At 37.5% G+C, this 19111-nt stretch overlaps 3 protein-coding genes across 5 annotated transcripts in view; 2 read left to right on the top strand and 1 right to left on the bottom strand.

Moving 5' to 3' along the window:
- LOC135466298 (uncharacterized) overlaps positions 1 to 1566 on the top strand; it is a 16006-nt gene extending 14440 nt beyond the window's left edge. For all 3 annotated transcript variants that reach the window (XM_064743716.1, XM_064743713.1, XM_064743715.1), the window contains exons 14-15: positions 1079 to 1236; positions 1443 to 1566. In XM_064743716.1, the coding sequence (XP_064599786.1) occupies positions 1079 to 1236; positions 1443 to 1553 (269 nt within the window). In that variant the 3' untranslated portion in view covers positions 1554 to 1566. The remainder of the gene's footprint in view (positions 1 to 1078; positions 1237 to 1442) is intronic.
- Positions 1567 to 1956: 390 nt separating this feature from the next.
- Positions 1957 to 10711, bottom strand: LOC135466300 (dnaJ homolog subfamily C member 17-like). The gene is made up of 11 exons (XM_064743718.1): positions 10576 to 10711; positions 9865 to 9934; positions 8688 to 8746; positions 8007 to 8094; positions 7484 to 7560; positions 6759 to 6846; positions 6557 to 6597; positions 5042 to 5119; positions 4302 to 4382; positions 3745 to 3873; positions 1957 to 2274 (listed from the first exon to the last, which is right to left on the bottom strand). Exons 1-11 carry the CDS (start codon positions 10648 to 10650, stop codon positions 2143 to 2145), a joined length of 918 nt encoding a protein of 305 aa, XP_064599788.1. The 5' UTR covers positions 10651 to 10711; the 3' UTR covers positions 1957 to 2142.
- Positions 10712 to 10974: 263 nt separating this feature from the next.
- LOC135466299 (BRISC and BRCA1-A complex member 2-like) lies at positions 10975 to 17872 on the top strand. Its single transcript, XM_064743717.1, has 11 exons — positions 10975 to 11128; positions 11573 to 11649; positions 13466 to 13563; positions 14153 to 14344; positions 14724 to 14798; positions 15073 to 15173; positions 15487 to 15586; positions 16036 to 16106; positions 16329 to 16411; positions 16702 to 16852; positions 17716 to 17872. Exons 1-11 carry the CDS (start codon positions 11007 to 11009, stop codon positions 17777 to 17779), a joined length of 1134 nt encoding a protein of 377 aa, XP_064599787.1. The 5' UTR covers positions 10975 to 11006; the 3' UTR covers positions 17780 to 17872.
- The last annotated feature ends 1239 nt before the right edge of the window (positions 17873 to 19111 follow it).

Genomic DNA, 19111 nt, shown 5'->3' with positions numbered 1-19111 from the left:
CTGTAATTCTTCAACCTTTCCACGCTTGTTTATCCACAAGGTGTTTATTCAAGTATATTCTGATGGCATTATTCTGAGTTTACTGATAAAATTATACTTTTTGTGAAGCCCTGAATCTGGCCATCCAACTAATGTTGTTTTGTCTCCAAAATCAAATTAAAAAATTAAATTAAAAGCGTGCATAAATTGCACGCTGCTCTTTCACATGCGGAAAGGTTTAACAATTAGGGTAGCATTTGAACGACCACTGTCTTAATCACTCAACCAAGACCAGCTCCCACATTACAAGCCATACATATTGCATCAGTCCCCAACAGTTGACATGTTTGTGTCTTTTGGCTGGTTTGAAAAGGTCCTAATTTTAGGGATCACTTGTCATTGCAAGCTCTGTTAAAATTTGTGTGTTTCTCTAAGCCGGCTGATGAATGAACATAATTGTGGTCTGGTAAATTTCTTTTCATTCGTTAAATTTGCAGTGCATGTGCCCAAAAGGTCGCTCAGTTTGGTACGCGCAATCCATTATCTCATTCTGATGTGGCCTGGTTTTGTGACCTAGACCATTTAATAAAGTGAAATAATTTTGGACAAAGAATTCAGAGAATACCAGTAGCTCGACCGATTGAGCAGTTTGTAAAACTGCATAATGCTCAAATCATGTGATACATGCAAATATTGACCTCTAAACCAAAAATTAATATGCTCTGACAACTATGACTCTTTATAGCATGTGTAAGAATTGCAGATCAGTGTTTTTTTACGTTGTAAATAATTAGTGGTAAAACACACACTGTGGGGAGTTTGTGCACAAATTTACTGCAGAGGTCTTTGATATGCAGATCGTGAATTGCATTTAGCAATCCATGTTCTTTGGGTGGCAATTGCAATTTATGAACAACAAATTGGTACCGACGATTGGCTATCTATATACTGTGGGTGGCCATCGCAACCCTATGATTGGCCAAAAATTTTAACCAGACTGGACACCGACAGTATCTGATCCCCGTCACAATACCTCTTCTTACTTCCTTATGGAGAAACAAGGACACAAATAACAGTAGGATGTATATTGCTGTTGTAGGTGCTATCAAGTTTGGTGACAGCCTAACCTTGGAGGAGTGTGAAGATTTGCTCAAGTCCCTCTCTCTCTGTGATCTGCCCTTCCAGTGTGCTCATGGGCGACCATCTGTCATGCCTTTGCTAAATTTTGATCATTTCAAAGCTAAATTTCCTCAAAAGGTATGCATCAGTTCAGTTTACTGACAAGTCTTTAGGTGCTGGTAGTTGGTATTGGAACTAAGTCTACGTCTTACAAGATGGAAATGAGGTCACAGGCTATAGTGACCTCTTAGAATTAGATTGTTAGTTTGAACGTGATTTTGTGGTTTGCATGAACCCAGCACATCGGCCATATACTGTCACAAGTTCTGTTGTTTTACTTGCAGTGTGCAGGCAAGCCTCAGCTGTGGAGGCTGCGACCGAGGATAGAGGAGAGTATTGTTGAAGAGTCGCTAGATCAGAAGACAGAGAGCATGATGGATGTGGACATGGGTTAAGAATGACATTTATTTATAGTTACGAAATTTATTAATAAACTCATGTAAAAAGTGAAAGAATAAATTTAAAGAGATGTGGGCCTTAGATTTTTTTTTTTCATACTTTTTTTGAATTTTATGGAATGAACCACTGTCAAACTTATTACGTAATGTTTTGTTTTGAAATCTATATTGCACATATACTTTTTGTATTATTAATGTATAAAACAATAATATATTGAACCTAGGTGAGTAGTAAAGTACTTGTACCTACAATAAACGCTGATGAATTTGTTCTGAGGTACCAGATTGTCTGTGATCGTTTACAAATACCTTAGGAGAATATGAACTTGCTAGGTAAGAAATATGTGTTATTAAAGCAAATTTTTAACTCACAAATTTTCTTTGTTGAATGGTGAATGTTATTTTGCTGTGTAAAATGCTTAGCTAAGTGTACATGTAAGGCCTAAATCTACAGTTAACACATAACACAAAAATATTTCTTCTGATAAAAACAATTTAATAAAAAATTCCAAATAAGAGTAAATTAAAATTGATGCTAAAAGCCATGATAATGACTGATAATTTAAAATAAGATATAAATTAAAAATCATGTGTTGTCTTCCTCATCTTGTTTGGCTATTTCCTGGGCCAAACGTTTTCGCTCCTCGGCCTGACGGAGCTTCCTCAGTACCAGACTCTCAAAGTCCCTCTCATTTGATAACACCTGTTGGTCCGTACTCTGTGAAATAGCAATATGCATTTTTTGTTTGTTAACACCTTCAAGGCTAAGAGCTCTTTTCTAGTGAGCTGCAACACTGTTAACTTTCATGCCATTACAGAAAGTCTAATAAAAGGATCAAAATGACGTACCCGTAGTCATTTCGATTCTTTGATTGATGTTTCATGCCATACTTGAGAAATTTTCAATTATATATGTATGACAAGTCAGTTTTATGGGTAGAGGAAAAATAAATGCCCTCATACATGTTTCACAACATATGATACAAGTACACCGATCTGGTAAAGCTCCGTGTGTCAACTAAGTTTGCTTTGTGAAAATGCACTTGCAGAAGCACACAAATGATACTTTTGAAGCCAACACTTCAGTTTTCTGCCCAAAAAATTTATTAAATCAGACTCCACCAAAACTATTAAGCGGCCCTGTAAAGTTGATAAATCCATTAGAATCAAGCAAAATGTGTCACTTAAATAATTCTGAACTTTACGTGATACACAGTATATTTGCAAACATATAACTCTCTGTGATTGGTCTTATAAACATGTTAAGCCATTACAACCCGCATATCTCTGATGTCACAGATCTGGGAGCATTCATACAGGATTTCAGCCAACTGACCTATGAGACAGCTGACTCTTGCTTATTACTGCTTCCTACAGGAATGCTTGGCCTTGTACTCTGAAGAGATGGCTGAACAGGCTTCATATACAGAAATGTTACCAGATCTATATGTGACACACCAGGTGACAAGTTAGCAAAATGCTTATAATCAAGTGTGTTTCACTAAATTGAACACTGTTTCTGTCCTATTTTGGTCAACATATACGACTAGTTGATCCAGGGGTAGGCTGTTCACAAGAGTATGAAAACTCAATAGCTTAAATACAACTACACTTTCAAGCAATGTTCCTGAAAAAGTACACTGTCTTTACTGATAAAGCACCAGCTTAAGAAATCACTACAGATCATTAAGTACCTGATGAACTTTGCGAAATAGGTACAAAAAAAGACTACTTGTCTGGATGCACATAGGAAAATCAATATGCAAACTTAAAATGACAAGAACAGTAGAGCCTAAATTTGCCAATTTGTCTATTACCATTTGCATGAATTATGTACATACATGTAGATGTGCATAACTGTTACTTGGTGAGCAGCAGGGCATTTCTGCTTAATCATAAATGCTCCGGTCATCTCAATATACAAGCCAACTCAGTCTGTACAATGTGTCCAGGAAACTGTTCCTCTCCACAATTAAAACATCCACTGTCTTGTGCATTTTGAATCTATACACATATGAATACTTGACAGAACTAGAAAGTTTTCACATTGCCAAGCACTTTCATAACAAACACAATCTACTGCAACACAAGATTTCATTTCAGGGAAACAGTTGTGGACTAATCTGGCGCTCCAAGAGAATAAAAATAACAAGGAAATGATCATCAAATTTAAAAGAAGTTGTCTTACTGTCTGACTGCTAAACTGATGTCCAAAAGGGGGTACTTGAATGTCTGGAGTTCTGGTTGGTTGACCTTCAAGCCATGTCAATGTCAGAGGGTTCTCTGGCAGCCCTATTTCATTCTGGACAGCCAATATCTGTGTATTCAAAATCAAAGTAATCTTTAAATCTTCAATTAAAGACCAAAACCTCCAAACCAGGAAATATTACAGTACTGCAGACATATCTTAATCAATGAAACAAATGAACTTTGATTCATAGGAGTCTTTTCAATAAAGCTTTTAAAACCACTTTTCATCGATCCTTAAGCAGCTTTAAATCCTACTATTTTGCTACAACATACAGTTTGTATTTCCATGTATGTGGAGAGACATTAATACTGGTAATGCCAGTTTGCCTGTTCTCACTGTTTAGTTTACAAAAATTCTTCTATTAAAAATTATTATTTTATTTACTTGACTGGTGTTTTATGCAATACTCAAGAATATTTATGGAAAAAATGGGAGGAAACTGGGCAGTTGTTCTGGTATTGAAAGAACAGATCTGTGAGATTATATGAACTCACAGCAGCATGGCTGTTGCCCAGCTCAATGACAGCACTTCCCATCCTTTTACTGGATAACAGGACTGTCAACACCTCTCCATACTGAAACAATGATGTCAAACATTTCACAAACTTATTCATCAGGGATTCTCAGCAATATCAGTGGTATCAGTTTCAAACAAAAATTCAGTGTAGCCTGGCCTCAGTACAATTATGGCTTGATGAACTAGGATCTTTTCAAATAATTTCCAATATAAAGACTGGTGAAACTTATCTATGCTCTGACTAGTTCATATCCTCAAGCAAATGTAAAGTCATCAGACATTGTTTCGACTACTGTTACTGCTTTACAAAGCTGCATATGTGTGGTTTTGGGTGAGATTTATGGATGGAGGAAAACAATAAAGCTAGGAGTAAACTGTCCTGGAGAAATACACCACCCTGAAGCCACCGTTGAACATCCACTTGATTGATCATGGACTGGTGATCTTGGCCAGTACAATGCCTCTGATGCCCGAACACCATTAATGCTGATATAACTGGGGCATTACAAGGCACCCAGACATGTAACCCACGGTGTTAATCCTGTACTTTTGTACCTACAAATTATCCACACATCTCATCCTTTTAAAAGGTTATAGCACTTTCCCAGTGAACTGCTCTTAACAATTTTCTTTTCACTTCTTTTCACGTTTTCACTTCCATTACTATTATTACACAGATCAATGGCACGAACATTCCACAGCTTCACTTGTACTTACTTTGCTGAACATAGTTGTGAGATTTTCAGCTGAGTAGCCTCCATTTGATACATCGCCTTTCTTTGCCTTCCATTTTAACTGAAAATGAGTTAGTAAAAACTCTAAAATATTTCAAGTTTGGGATTTACGTGACTCTCAATAGTCTTAGTAGTGGTGCAAGTACAAATATGACGTACCACCTAAGAACAAAAGAAAAAAAAACTTGCTTCATTCACCAAAGAGAAGGAAAGGAAAAGACAACTACAGAAAACAATTTGTTTGCTATTTGTTTTTGGCCAATCATATTGCCCTAGTTTTTAATCTGCTGAAGAAATGGTCCAGTCAGCTGAAAAGTAAGAGTGGCCAGCTCATTTACACAGCACGTAAGAGAGTCTCAACCCCATTGGCTACATTCCACACACAACTAGCGCTCCCACAACTTTCCAAGACCCGGGGCTGGATTTTTAACCGTCTTCACATTACAGCCACATAACTGCCATGACAACATAATGTCTCCATTTCTGGCTGCCATGGCGACATAATACCTGCATTTCTGGCTGCCATGGTGGCATATTGCTTACATTTCTGGTTGCCATGGTGACAAAATGCCTACATTTTTAGCTGCCACAGCAACAATGCCTACATTTCTGGCTGCCATGGCGAACTAATAATATTTCTGGCTGCCATGTTGACATGCCTACATTTCCGGCTGCCATGGCGACATAATGCCTACATTTCCGGCTGCTATAGCGACATAATACCTACATTTCTGGCTGCCCTGGCGATGTAATGCCTACATTTCCAGCTGCCATGGTACATTTAGTGTATGCAATGCTTCATGAATCTCAAGGAATTTAATCTTGTTTATGTGATTATGTTAGATTGTTAAAGGAGAAGAAAATTTAAGATTCAATCAAATACCACTGAAAGAGTATGCATTTCCTCGCAGGTGCATTTCAAAATTCTAATATGTACCTCAAGTTAATAAATTATCAATAAAGTAAGCGCCAAAATCTGCTGTGGGTGACTCCATTTTGCCTAAGAACTAATCCTAAAGTCTTCTGTGTTAGGAGGAGAATTGCCGTCGGAAACCACCAAAGTGCAGTTCATACATTTCCGGTAGAACTGTTCTTCCCAGAAGGTAGCGGATAGTACAGTTTTTTTTCGTTTGACGATAGGGAAACTGGAATGTTGGACGTAGGTTCCGAGCTTACACGAACAAGCAGGCAGGTTTAATGACTCTCATTGGCTGAGAGGCAAGACACCCCCAGCATAAATTACAGGGTGTTAAAGGACACCATGGACTCAGCAATTTATGCCAGCTTTACCTTTTTAGGCTTTACGTGTATGGCGAGGAATTATCGCAAAATTATGCAGCAGGCACCACCAGATATAAAAAAATGTGCTCTTTTCAGCCTATAGTGTCATGTTTTTAAGTTTTCTTCTCCTTTAACATTATCCTGATTGTATGCATTCAAATTCCTATGAAGACATTGGTTGTATACAAAGAAAATGATTCTAAACTAATACTTTTACCTTTAATTTTGGAGTGGATTTCTTATCACTCGATTCAGGCTCTTTGGCAGCTGTAGATAAAAACATTATTGTGTTAATGCTCATAATACTTCTTTTTAAATATCAGAATAAAAAAAATAATCACAAAGCTCAGTTTATTAATAGAAAATGGTAAGCAATTAATTAATAGCAAATATAATTTACCTGTAACTACAAGTCATACTAAATTTACCTGTGGTCTTAATTTGCTCATTCAGGTAATCCTGTTCAGCCTTGAGAAGAGCAGAGCCTTCCTTCCTCAATCTGTCAATCTGTTCAAACAGCGAGCACATTATCACATTACATGTGCAGTGATATATGAGTAGACTTGAGGAAACTCACCAACATGTGATACTGGTGAAATACAAGTAGCTTTCAGGCAAGACCATGCAAAGGAAAACTGTTGTCTTGACCTCTTACTGCCGTCAAGGCCTCCAGGAAAACGACCTGGGAATACAGAAAATTCCCTGCGCACATCTCATGTGGCCTAGTGACTGAAAGAAAAGTGCTGCACTTTAACCACTCTGACATGATTTGCTCCCTGCCGTACTCAAGACTTTTCCAATTACTTCACGGCAGTCAGTTTTACAAGTAGATGAAACGGGAGTGCCTGGAGTAAACTACCGGTATTTGGAAAGAAAGTGGTAAACATTCCCACATGTGATACTAATATTTTCAACCGCAGAACAAACTCAGTACATAAATCATATCTGTGAGAGGGATTTGAGGATCAATGAAATTCAGACCCAGGGGCACTGTCCACTGCTTGTTACCACAGAGGTCAGTGGATGCAGGAGCTGTAGAGAATACCCTGTCTGAGGTTGGGACTGAACCAATACCTCATGTATCGTAGTGATGGAAAGACAAGCTCCTGACCTCCTGGGCACAGAATAGCGCGCAAAAACTCACCTCAGCAGCAAGGATTTTCTCGGCACTCAGATCTGTTTCGCGCCTCTCTTGTGCAGCAAGTTCTCTTGCCTCTAGGTCTGAAAATACATGTGACAGAAAAGTTGAAAAATCAGAAAATGAATGATTTATTTATTTATTTGATTGGTGTTTTACTCCGAACACAAGAATATTTCACTTATACAACGGCGGCTAGCATTATGGTGTGAGGAAAACGGGCACAGCCCGGCGGAAACCCACAATCATCCACAGGTTGCTGACAGACCTTCCCACATACGGTCGGAGAGTAAGTCAACATTATCTGGACTTGAACTCACAGCGACCGCATTGGTGAGAGGCTCCTGGGTCATTACGCTGCACTAGCGCGCTAACCAACTGAGCCACAGAGGCCCCAGAAAATGAATGAGTGGTATCAGGTGAAAACAAGAGATAAATGTACCAGTACAAGAAAGAAAGCCAACATTGACAGATAATGACAGGTCAAACAAATCATAGGTAGGAACTCAGAACACAGGGCAATACCTACCTTCCTTAAACTTCTTCCTTTTAGCGTCTAATTCCTTATGTCTTAAGGCGGCTGCCTTCTTTGCTTTGAGAATTTTATCATAAGCGGCCTGCATAAGGAAAATCCAAATTAAACGGTTGTGAATTCAAACAAAGCAACATAGCAAACAGCTGAAAATGGAGGATTTGGTTTATTTTGCTAGTTATGATCTCTCCATTTAGTTATATAATTAGACAGATCTCCAAATACTGCCAATTCCCATGAACTTTATGGTGCTGTCAACAACCTCTTCTTGCTTGCTCCTTTACACGCCACAGCCAATGTCCAAATGATAAGTCTCGGCCAAACCTACATATTCAATAATTTATTACTCTTGAGTTTCAAACATTATTGTATTATCGACTTAAGAATATTTACTGCATGAAAACAAGTGTCACAAAAAGTTATAAGTTATGAACATTTAATTTGCAGATGGTGGCGCATACTGGAATGTTTGATATCTGAGTAGATCAACAATAATGAATAACAATTTCAATATTATATCATGTAACATTGGGCTTGTTGTACAGTTCAAGTTTAGAACATTATCAGATGTTCGTGGTGACAAAACCAGGATGGCAATAAAGGATATAAGAAGTGTTATTTCATATCTAATCAACTCAAACATCTAATCACTTAACTTAAAAATCTCAGATATCTTACCCTTGCTGCTGCATCTGTCAATACTTCCAATGCCTGAGATAACTTATGAAACAGGTCAGCTGAAACAAAGATAGCAATATATTTTACTTGTAATCACAATGACAGAGACTTTGTAGAGTGTAGGGTGATAAGTTTTCACCATTCATTTCATACATTTTGCGACAGACTGTGGTTAGAAATTTAACACACAACACAATTCCTACATCCACGCTCTCATTTAATTTCCAGGAAAATGTAATCAATTATTCACAAACTGGAAGTCACATTATGCATTTACTCAAAGATGACCAGTGTTCACGCAAAGTATCCATTATGTCAGGTAAGGAAGAGCCAAGATTGCCAATTATAAAATCTTAGCCTGCATGACCAAACATGGGTTTGAACCTGGACATCCAGCTTGTAGGACAGATGCTCAAGCCCCTCAGCCATGGCACAATAATAGGCCTGTTCAGAATTAACGCCCTTGTTACACGACAGCGACTATGACGTAATGTGAGATTATTTTTTGAGGCGTGAAACTACGAGAAGTGGGACCTGGCCTGGTGCCAGCATGCGGTATGTAGGTTATGTCACAACAGTGACGAACATTTTCTAGATGAGGAAATGTAATAAAACATAATATCAGCCTTTGAGAGTTACAGGAATGTCCAAAGATCGTAAATGAAGTCAATGTTTTCAGCTTATGAGTTCGCCAAAGATGCCTACTGTATTTAGCTAGGGCCAGGATTTTAAAGTTACCTCCAAATTGATTCAAAGAAATACATAACTTTTATCCTGGGCTTTCCAAATAAGTTTACAAAATTAAAATATGCCTAAAAGCTGGGTATTCAACTAGGTTATGCTACAATAACTCCAAAACTTGCCCCTAGCCTTTTTCTGAGTACCCACCTAACTACAGCCTACTCTTAAAAACGCACCTATTTAATGAGAGACTAGCTGAAAAGGAGGTATTTCGGTGTGGCCCTATTACCCTTTGTCCGTGTCCTCAACATTTCTTACTACTCATATTAATTACCTCCATCATCAACCCCACTACACCCTGGAACCCCACCACCTCAATTTCCGCCTCTGTTTCAAGAGAACATAATTTATGGAACTTTCATAACAGCTTGTTTTCTGGCACATCTTGCACAGTACCTTAGCAAGGTGATGTATTTATCAGGAAAGAAATTCATACCTGCCCGAGGATTATCTGGATTTTTGTCAGGATGACATTTTAAGGCTTTCTTTCTGTATGCTTTCACTATCTATAAAAAATAAGAAAAAGAGACATATTTAACACAGACCCACACAGACCCATGCAGATTCCATTTACATGGACTCAACTTATACCGTGGTGCCTTGCCTAGTGAATAGGACTCACAGAGTTTCTTAACTCTTCAATGAGGTAATTTTACTTATGTTTAGAACTGGAATTCGTCTTTATGTTTGGTATGCATTGAATTCCCCAGTCGTGTATGTTATAAAGATGTCAAAACCTGCATTAGCAAACCTCTCCCAACACAATAAACTTGTAAACATACACTATAAAAGCCCGCAGGCAGCATATCCCTTGCCGAGAGATTAGAGTATGAAATGTAGCGGTTGTTGATCGGTTTGGTTTATCATAGACCTAAGTAAGTTAGAAGATAGTTCCTTGATGCAGCTTTTGGAAAGTTAACCATTTTTGAAACACGGACGACTTGTTGATTCCTTGCATACTAAACATTAGGACGGAATGGAGGTGCAACAGTGGGTAAATTTTCCTCATGGACAAGGTAGGAACCTTTGCAGGGCTCTAGATATAGAGTCCGGATAGCTGGACTACCTTGTCGGCTTGTGTACCGTACGGCCCAAGGTAGCTACAACAACAACAATTTCATAACAACTATTAAGTCTGTAACTATACCTCTTTACCAGTTGCATCTTCTGCAACTTCCAAGATACCATACAGGTCTTGTTTTGTAATATCTGACTTTGACATGATTTTCAGAACCGATATTTAAGAACAACAGAATGTTTCCAAAACTGAAACTTTCAGGGTGCTACATGGAAGTGCCGCGACTGTCTGGTTTAAATTCAAAATATGGAGTAGAAGGGAAAATGACTATAGATGTCAAATTGTGACGTTTTTCATAATATACAGTATAGAACAGTATATAACTTTCATATTTTTATCACTCTGTTGCCTTTGTGATAAACACACCTCACTGTTTTTATCATTTTAACACTCTTTATTTTTTTTTCAAATGTCCTTTTTCGTTTTAGTATCTATGCTGTTATTTCTGATACAGCCTTGTCAGGGAGCCTTCTGCTTGTCAGAGGAAAACAACTGAAAAAATGGAATCAGGCATTTGGACGCAGTTCTCACCTAATATCATAAACTTCGTAGAAACAGTTATAAGGGATGGTAGGGTTGGTATATGCGCCGGTAATTTACGAATTAGTGACGTAACATCAAGGTGAGTTTATGTGAGATTTTATCATTCCTGGATCAAACTCATTTAAATAAGTTTGTCGGCAACCTGCGGATGGTCGTTGGTTTCTACCGGGCCCATTTACTCTATACAGGTACAACTCCAAATTTACTGAGTTCATAAGTTACAAGTATTACTAGGATTTATCTTAGTTTGGTGTCACTTGATATGTCCCGCGAACAGATCTTTTTGCTTGTAAATTCAAACGCACAACTGTAACTGGTTGACGAGTGTAGGTGCGATATTTTCACTACGTGTATGCACTAGAGAGAGGTAGTTCATGTAGTTGGGCTTAGTGTTCCTATTTATGCTATTTGGATTTAAAAAGTATTAAAAACTTAATTTTGCTTACTGGTATCACAATTTTAATTAACAAGAAGCTTACGTAGTCAAGGACTGATTACAAACCTTTTTAATTTTTATTTTCAGTTGTTCCTCAGTTGTACAACAGCCAAAATGTGACAGGTTTAAACTGGTTATACCATATGCTGGCCAGCCAATTATCTGTAAGTGGAAAGTGCAGGCAGATGGATTCAAAGAAATCCCTGCAAGCAACACCGTGGTCTCTATCTTTTCTACATTACTCTGAATAGCCAGATAAGAGATTAAGCAAAGATATTTTATGAATTATTAATAATGAGGCAGAGATCACCGATTCAAATCCCTAGCTGGCAAGCTAGGCACACTTTGCACTGCAAGCATTGTCCTTACGGGGGTAGCTTACATTGTGCTTTTGTGAAATCTGTGCGTGTTCAAGCTGCTGTTCTTAAGAAATAGTCATGAGAAAGTCTTAGGTTGGAATTAACAGGGTGAGATATATTATGTCTACCTTTAGGCTCAAGAAAATTCATCTTTAATCTAGTGGTTGAGGCATAAACTGAAATCCAGAGATGGCTGGATCAAACACAGCTGCTTAGACTTCTCACATCAGGATCTAGTATCCACAAAAACACTCTTAATCTTCACTTACTGCTTAAACCAGGGCTTAAAACAGACAGAGTCTGATATGTTCAGCAAATTTCCAACACCACAGATAAGACAAAAAACAAAAAAAAAAAGACAAAAAAACCCATTAGAATGAAATTTTAGATGTTGAAGTCAAAACTGGCTTTTTGGAATTGGCTTCTTATGGTTGTTTATTAAACTATTACAGTGATGTTTTTTAAAGTGAACATAAAGTCTGCCACTGTATATTAATAGAAAAATTGATATAGGACACAGTTATCTAAGAAAAATATGTAAAAAATTCTATAAAGTTTTGAAAGCTGAGAAGATGAAGTTCAGCAGTGGGGATATTGCACTGACGGACAAATCACTCCAAGTAGCCATGTTGTAGAAGCTCTTTTAAACTTTTCCAGTCAGTACCACTGAAAACGTCACATGATAAATGGCTGTCACATCAAAAAGCCCATTAGCTCCCTATTGTCAGTGTGGTTTCTTACACTGGATAGACAGATATCGATGCAATAAACTGGATTTTGTAGTTAGTTTAAGTGCTAAACTGATGCATTTTGAACCACACATTTATGAGCAGGGAACTGAGAATGGCTGCTAGTGTGACAATATGTACAAGTTACAAGTTACTACAGTAACTTGTCATGGTGAGCTGGCAAGAAAACCACCTCGAGAGAGTCACAGCTTGAAGAAAAGTATTGTGACTTTGCATTATTTTTCCTTCGCAAATTCAGATTTATTACGAAAATATCTTCTTAAAATCTGAATGAAAGAGTCTGTTATTAATCAGAAGGTCCTGCTGTGTTCGGTAGACTCCCTAAATTCGGTACAATCAGCTAGGCCAAATGTCTACACGCATACAGGATGGGGATGAGCAGGGCTGCTAAAACATGACGCTTGTGTCCGCAAACATTGTGCTGACCGAATGCCAAACTAAAAGAAACATCGGCCCTTTGAACACGAATCAGAGCTGATACTCCTTGGTTGGGTATCAGGTGTTTTTCTTTGTATTTTCTCATTGTCACATTGTTTAATACCAGCGGTATGGGAGAGCTCCTAGGTTTTGTAACGTCACTCTAGATAGCTATAACATGGCAAGATGATGTCACCAAATGAATGGCTAGGTACTGACGATTGTTTGTTAATTATTTTGCTGATAAGTGTTGGAGAATTTTAAAAATATTTTTAGAACATTTCTGGAAAACTGCTTTCTTAGTTAATTCAGCTTTAGTGACTGACTTTATGTTTACTTTAGAATTACATGTATAATAATTTTACTTTTTCAATGCTGAAGGCTAAAGGCTAAAACCATACAACCATATTACCAGTAAAGTGACAGCACTTTTAATGCTTGTCTCATATTTGTAGGGGAAGTACTGTTTGACAGTAACAGCCCTGATGAAGCTCCAGATTTCATATTTGGTCCAGAAGATAAGACATTCTGTCCCTACATAGAGGATGTTCAGGTAAGAATGTTTTTAATTGTGCAACAGTTTGTCACTAGATTTGATGTCCCACCAATGTCAGTTGGCTGATATGCTTTACTCATGTTGCAATAACTCATGCCTTATTCATGATGTCATAGTAAACACTGTATTTTAAATTTTATATAATTCTCGTTATTTCGAGAAAATCTGCAGGAGTAATCAAGAAATGCAGTCCATATGCTGCTGGAAATGTAGCATGAAAGGCTAAGGCAATAATCTGTAAATACATGTATGTTTCTTTTGTCTTGTTACGGGATGCTAGCACAGCGTGATGACCCAGGAGTCTCTCACCAATGTGGTTGCTGTGAGTTCAAGTCCAGCTCATGCTGGCTTCCTCTCTGGTTGTAAGTGGGAAGCCCTCAGCAACCTGCGGATGGTTGTGGGTTTCCCCCGGACTGTGCCCGGTTTCCTCCCACCATAATGCTGGCTGCCGTCGTATAAGTGAAATATTCTTGAGTACGGCGTAAAACACCAATCAAATAAATAAATAAATAAATTTTGTCTTGTTACAAATGTTGAATGTTTTCAATGGTTGTTTATGAGTGAAATTTGGGTTTGTGCTTTGCAGGGTTTGGTGAAGTGGGATTCTCAGAACCCTCGTGCTTTGCTCATAGTTCTTCAGGACATCTTAGATCATTATCGGAAACATCAGCTAAAGCTCCTTGAAGAAAACTCTCGTCTTCAGTTTGAGTACACTTCCCTTGTTGAGCAGAACCAGTTCAAGTCAGACAGTATCGAAGTCCACGTGGCAAAGTCTGCAGTGAGTTTAACCAGAAGTAACATGTGCCGACATATGACGCAGATTGATCTCTATAATACAGATTCAGCATGTGTGTGTTTTTCTGCTGCCAGGGAGCCACTAGAACCAAACAATTCCATGTTAACCCAGGATTCCACTTTAACCATTCTCTGCAAAAAAAATTTTTCTTTTGTTTTTGTATTTTCATGCACATCAGAATGTTACAAGAAGAAGTTGTGGGGTAGGAGATTTGAAGAAATACATATACATATAAATACATATTCACACTTTTTCATTTCTTCTTTCTTCTTTTTGTGTTAACTTGGTTGTCCATTATGACATGAAGTATCTGGCAAATTGAGATATTAATATGTAAGCCTTTTTTCATTTTTCTATTCAGAGTAAAACTGGACCAGTGAATTTTTTGATTAAGTTATCTGTGGATTTTTCGAAAATACCAGCATACTTGACCAAGGTAAGATTAGAAAAGATGTAAAAATGTAGGCTACATCATCATTCACATTGATGTGATCATTTGGTTAACAATGTAGATCTTCTATAATTTGATCATAACACATTTTGGTGACCTTGAAACTGAATGTTTATTCAGAGATCAGTTAAATACTGGCTTTTTGAAAAAGTAATCTGTATATTGAAATGGCTTGATGATTGCATTTGTTAACATGCAGGAAACAACCTTCAAAAACAGTGGCAAACATTTTAGTGCTCTGTCTTCTTTGTTTCTGCAGGATAACCCTGGTGAAGACTCTGCTGTATTAGCTGTGTGCTTCTCAAACCCAGAAGGCAGTAAAATAACCCCACAACTCTTCCTCTCCCCCAGGGTTGAACAGTCAGTATTGCTGTGTCCATTATAATCATTGCATTGGCTTGTCTAGTATGCAAGGCCTTGCTTTAAAGAGCCATTTCAGAACCAAGATATGCAGGATGCTGTAAACTAAAGCTACATTGTTGTTTCATTTCTTGTGATTTTACAAGATAGCAAGTAAAGTAACAGGGCCATAAAGAATGTGCTGCTATTTTTAGTATTATTTAAGTGTTAATATAAGGTATAAAAATGATGTTATTTTCCTATGTTTTCAGCCTGTCCAATATTTCCTTATCTGACAGGTGAAGTTATGATCTTTAACTTTGTGTACTTGCAGAGCATTAGGGGGTTCCCCTAACCTGAGAATCCCTCCATTCTCCAATGGGGGTTGTCTTATTGACTACATACCAAGTGTCTGTGAACTGCTCACTAATAAGGTCAGTTGTCAGATCTTCCAATGACGATAGGCATAAAATTCACTACTGGTTTGCTGGCTACAAGTCAGTGGCCAGTGGGGTAACAAGTTTAAATCCAGCTCTCGTTGCTTCAGTTACAGCTTTATGTCAGAAGGTTTGTCAGACAAGTGTTGAAGGTCAGTGGTTTACTCCACCCATAAACCTAAATGATGACATAGAAGTTGTGAGTGCGGTGTGAAGCACCGGTCAAATATGTAAATGAATTAATAAATAAAATTTGCTGTTGATTTTGTAGCATGAAAACAGAAAGCTGTATCTTCAAATGAGGTTATAATATTCCATGCAGAATTAGCTGTGTAATTATGTACATTTCCAGGGCATCATTAAACAAGTTGGTCATTTCGCATAGATGACCTCTGAATGAGTGGGAATCAGGGTTGCCTTTGACTAGTGTTGTTTTTTTGTTACAGGTGGATCAAATTGTTCAAGGTTATGAAAAAAGAAAAGAATATATTGCAGCTTTTCTGAGCCATTTTGGAAGGTGAATATATCAGAAAAATGAACTGTCATTTCAAGTTCTAAGAATACACTGCGTCATACCTAATGCATGTGTTTTTATCCAAAAAAGATGTTTGTTTTTTATGTTTGGCTCAAGTGTTGGGTAGATATTGGTCAATAATACTAGTATCAGGCTAAGACTCATGGATAAAACTGTGATTTGTATTCTTTTAATTTCAAATTGTGTTCTTTTTTTTTTCCTTAGGTCACTGCTAGAATATGACAGTGAGGGGTTTTCTAAAATATCCTTTCTGCTAGAATGGAATGATTTTTTCTTCATTGTGAGAAGTGAGTATGACAAAACAAGAAAACCTCAAAGCCTTTGCATATTTTATAACCCAAATTGCTGGTTGTCATGTTTAATGCTGTAGCAATGATCCAGTCTACTAAAAAATTGATGAAACTGTTTTTCCTCAAAATGTTTTTGTAATGTCTAATCTAAACATTGGTTTGTCATTTTTTTTATGGTCATGTTGAAAAGATGTTAAAGTCAATAATCACCAACTTTCTGAATTTTTCTTAAAAACAAAGATGGTGCATACTGTTCATACATGTAACATGACATCATACAATTTCAGTTGAGTTGTCCCTGTTCTTCCCTAAAGACCAGCCTGTGTTGACGTTCCAGTCTATTTACCATGAGAACAATAGTAAACCTTACATGCAGGTGTTCTCAGAGTATCCGTACAGTCCCCGCTGGAGTGGTAATGAGATGGCTGATAGAGCAAGGTGAGAGCCAAGGCAGTTCACTGGATTAGAATGTAACTGGGTGAAACATAGGTGTTATCTACCTCTGAACTATAGGGCATATCCCTTTGGTCTCGTGATAGAAGCTTTTCCCCAGGTGCTACTTGGTGCTGCGAGCAGGGTTGCTGGGTTAGCTTATATAGCAGGCTTTAATACTTTGTATTGTCAACTTTCCTTTCCATTGCAGTCACAAGGACTTTAACAGGGTGAATTTAACAAGGGTGAACTTTGTATCAAACTTTAGGCTAGAGAGCATTTCTCTTTAGTCTAGTGGTAGAGAAATCATTGGTTCAAATCATCAGGTGTTAAGTCAGGTTATAGTACTAATATCAATATTGTTGAACAAGTCAGTAAAATATCATGTTGATAAAAAATTAACAGGTGAATGTTTTGAATTTGAGAATCCTTCAATTCTTTGTCACATTCTGAGGGAGTTTTACAGTGTTTTCATATAGTGGTTACATTTTTAAATGTGTTGATGCGTGTAATACTGAATATAATTTACTACTAATATGCATCAGTTGTTCAGGCTAAAGTGCAAAATTTCAGATCAACTTAGATGTCGTTGCTGCAGGTAAGCTTCACTTAAAAGGATGTAGACATTACACTTTATGAGTAATGATGTCTGACTTCCTTCTAGACACTACACTTTATGCGTAGTGATGTCTGACTTCCTTCTAGACACTACACTTTATGCGTAATGATGTCTGACTTCCTTCTAGACACTACACTTTATGCGTAATGATGTCTGACTTCCTTCTACACACTACACTGTATGCGTAATGATGTCTGACTTCCTTCTAGACACTACACTTTATGAGTAATGATGTATCATTTCCTTCTAGGACCTTCATCTTGGACAATGTGAGCAGTTTTCAGAAATCTTCTGTCATGGGAGGATCATTGTGAATAGCGTGCAACACAGACATATACATTAAAGCTGTGTCACAGGAACTTAATGAGTTTAACACCAGGTTAGGGAATGAGACTGAAAGATGTTGAGGAAACATTTCAAAGCCACTCTGAGAAGGAAGGCCCGAAGTACTGCACCAGAGAGCTGTGCATTGTTCGTAAGATCTCTGAATGTGGAGGATATTCATACTGACTGATCATGCAAAAAGTTAAAATACCTACACATTAGATATGTAAAATTATTGTTGGCTTTCAAACCCTCAAAAGTAAAATTGATGTCATTTGTTAAAATATGGTCTTAAACACAACTGATCAGTAAAAAACTTTCAGACTTTCTTTGATGTTAACGTCTAATTAGTTAGGAATGTATCAGTTGTTTTGTGGTCAGTTCATGTAGGGAAGCGTGCGAAATACGTTTGCATGCGACATGTACAGACTGACACATTGCACAAGTTATTTATGTAAGCATTAGTACACAACATGTAGATACAAGCAGAACATGTAGATACAAGCTCAGTAAACCATAGTACAGAAAATGTGGATACAAGCTCAGTAAACCATAGTACAGAACATGTGGATACAAGCTCAGTAAACCATAGTACAGAACATGTGGATACAAGCTCAGTAAGCCATAGTACAGAACATGTGGATACAAGCTCAGTAAGCCATAGTACAGAACATGTAGATACAAGCTGAGTAAACCATAGTACAGAAAATGTGGATACAAGCTCTGTAAACCATAGTACAGAAAATGTGGATACAAGCTCAGTAAACCATAGTTCAGAACATGTGGATACAAGCTCAATAAATCATAGTACAGAACATGTGGATACAAGCTCAGTAAGCCATAGTACAGAACATGTGGATACAAGCTCAGCAAACCATAGTACAGAACATGTGGATACAAGCTCAGCAAAACATAGTACAGAACATGTGGATACAAGCTCAGCAAACCATAGTACAGGATACAAGCTCAGTAAACCATAGTACAGAACATGTGGATACAAGCTCAGCAAAACATTTCAGTGCGAGTTGTAATTCTGTGGGATTTTCAAATACTATGAGTCTGTGTTTGGTTTAATGTGTTTATTATTTATGTCACGATTTATAACCAGCTTTAATAAACCTCATGACCACATTTTGAACATGTTTAATTTTCTGTCTTTTCGTGTTACATTATACATTTTGCTAAGCTGACTTATAGGTAGAGCCAAAAACTGGTAAGAAAGAGAGATATTCAGCAAAATAGACCAAGTGTTTGATTTGAAGATTTGTGACATCTTGTAAAGAATACTTCATATTTTATTTGCTGATGTCAAACATAAATGG

Source organism: Liolophura sinensis, chromosome 6 (assembly GCF_032854445.1).
Source record: "Liolophura sinensis isolate JHLJ2023 chromosome 6, CUHK_Ljap_v2, whole genome shotgun sequence".
Lineage (NCBI taxonomy): Eukaryota > Metazoa > Mollusca > Polyplacophora > Chitonida > Chitonidae > Liolophura > Liolophura sinensis.
Note: the sequence above shows the minus strand (reverse complement) of the source record. Positions and strands in the feature narration are given on the sequence as shown.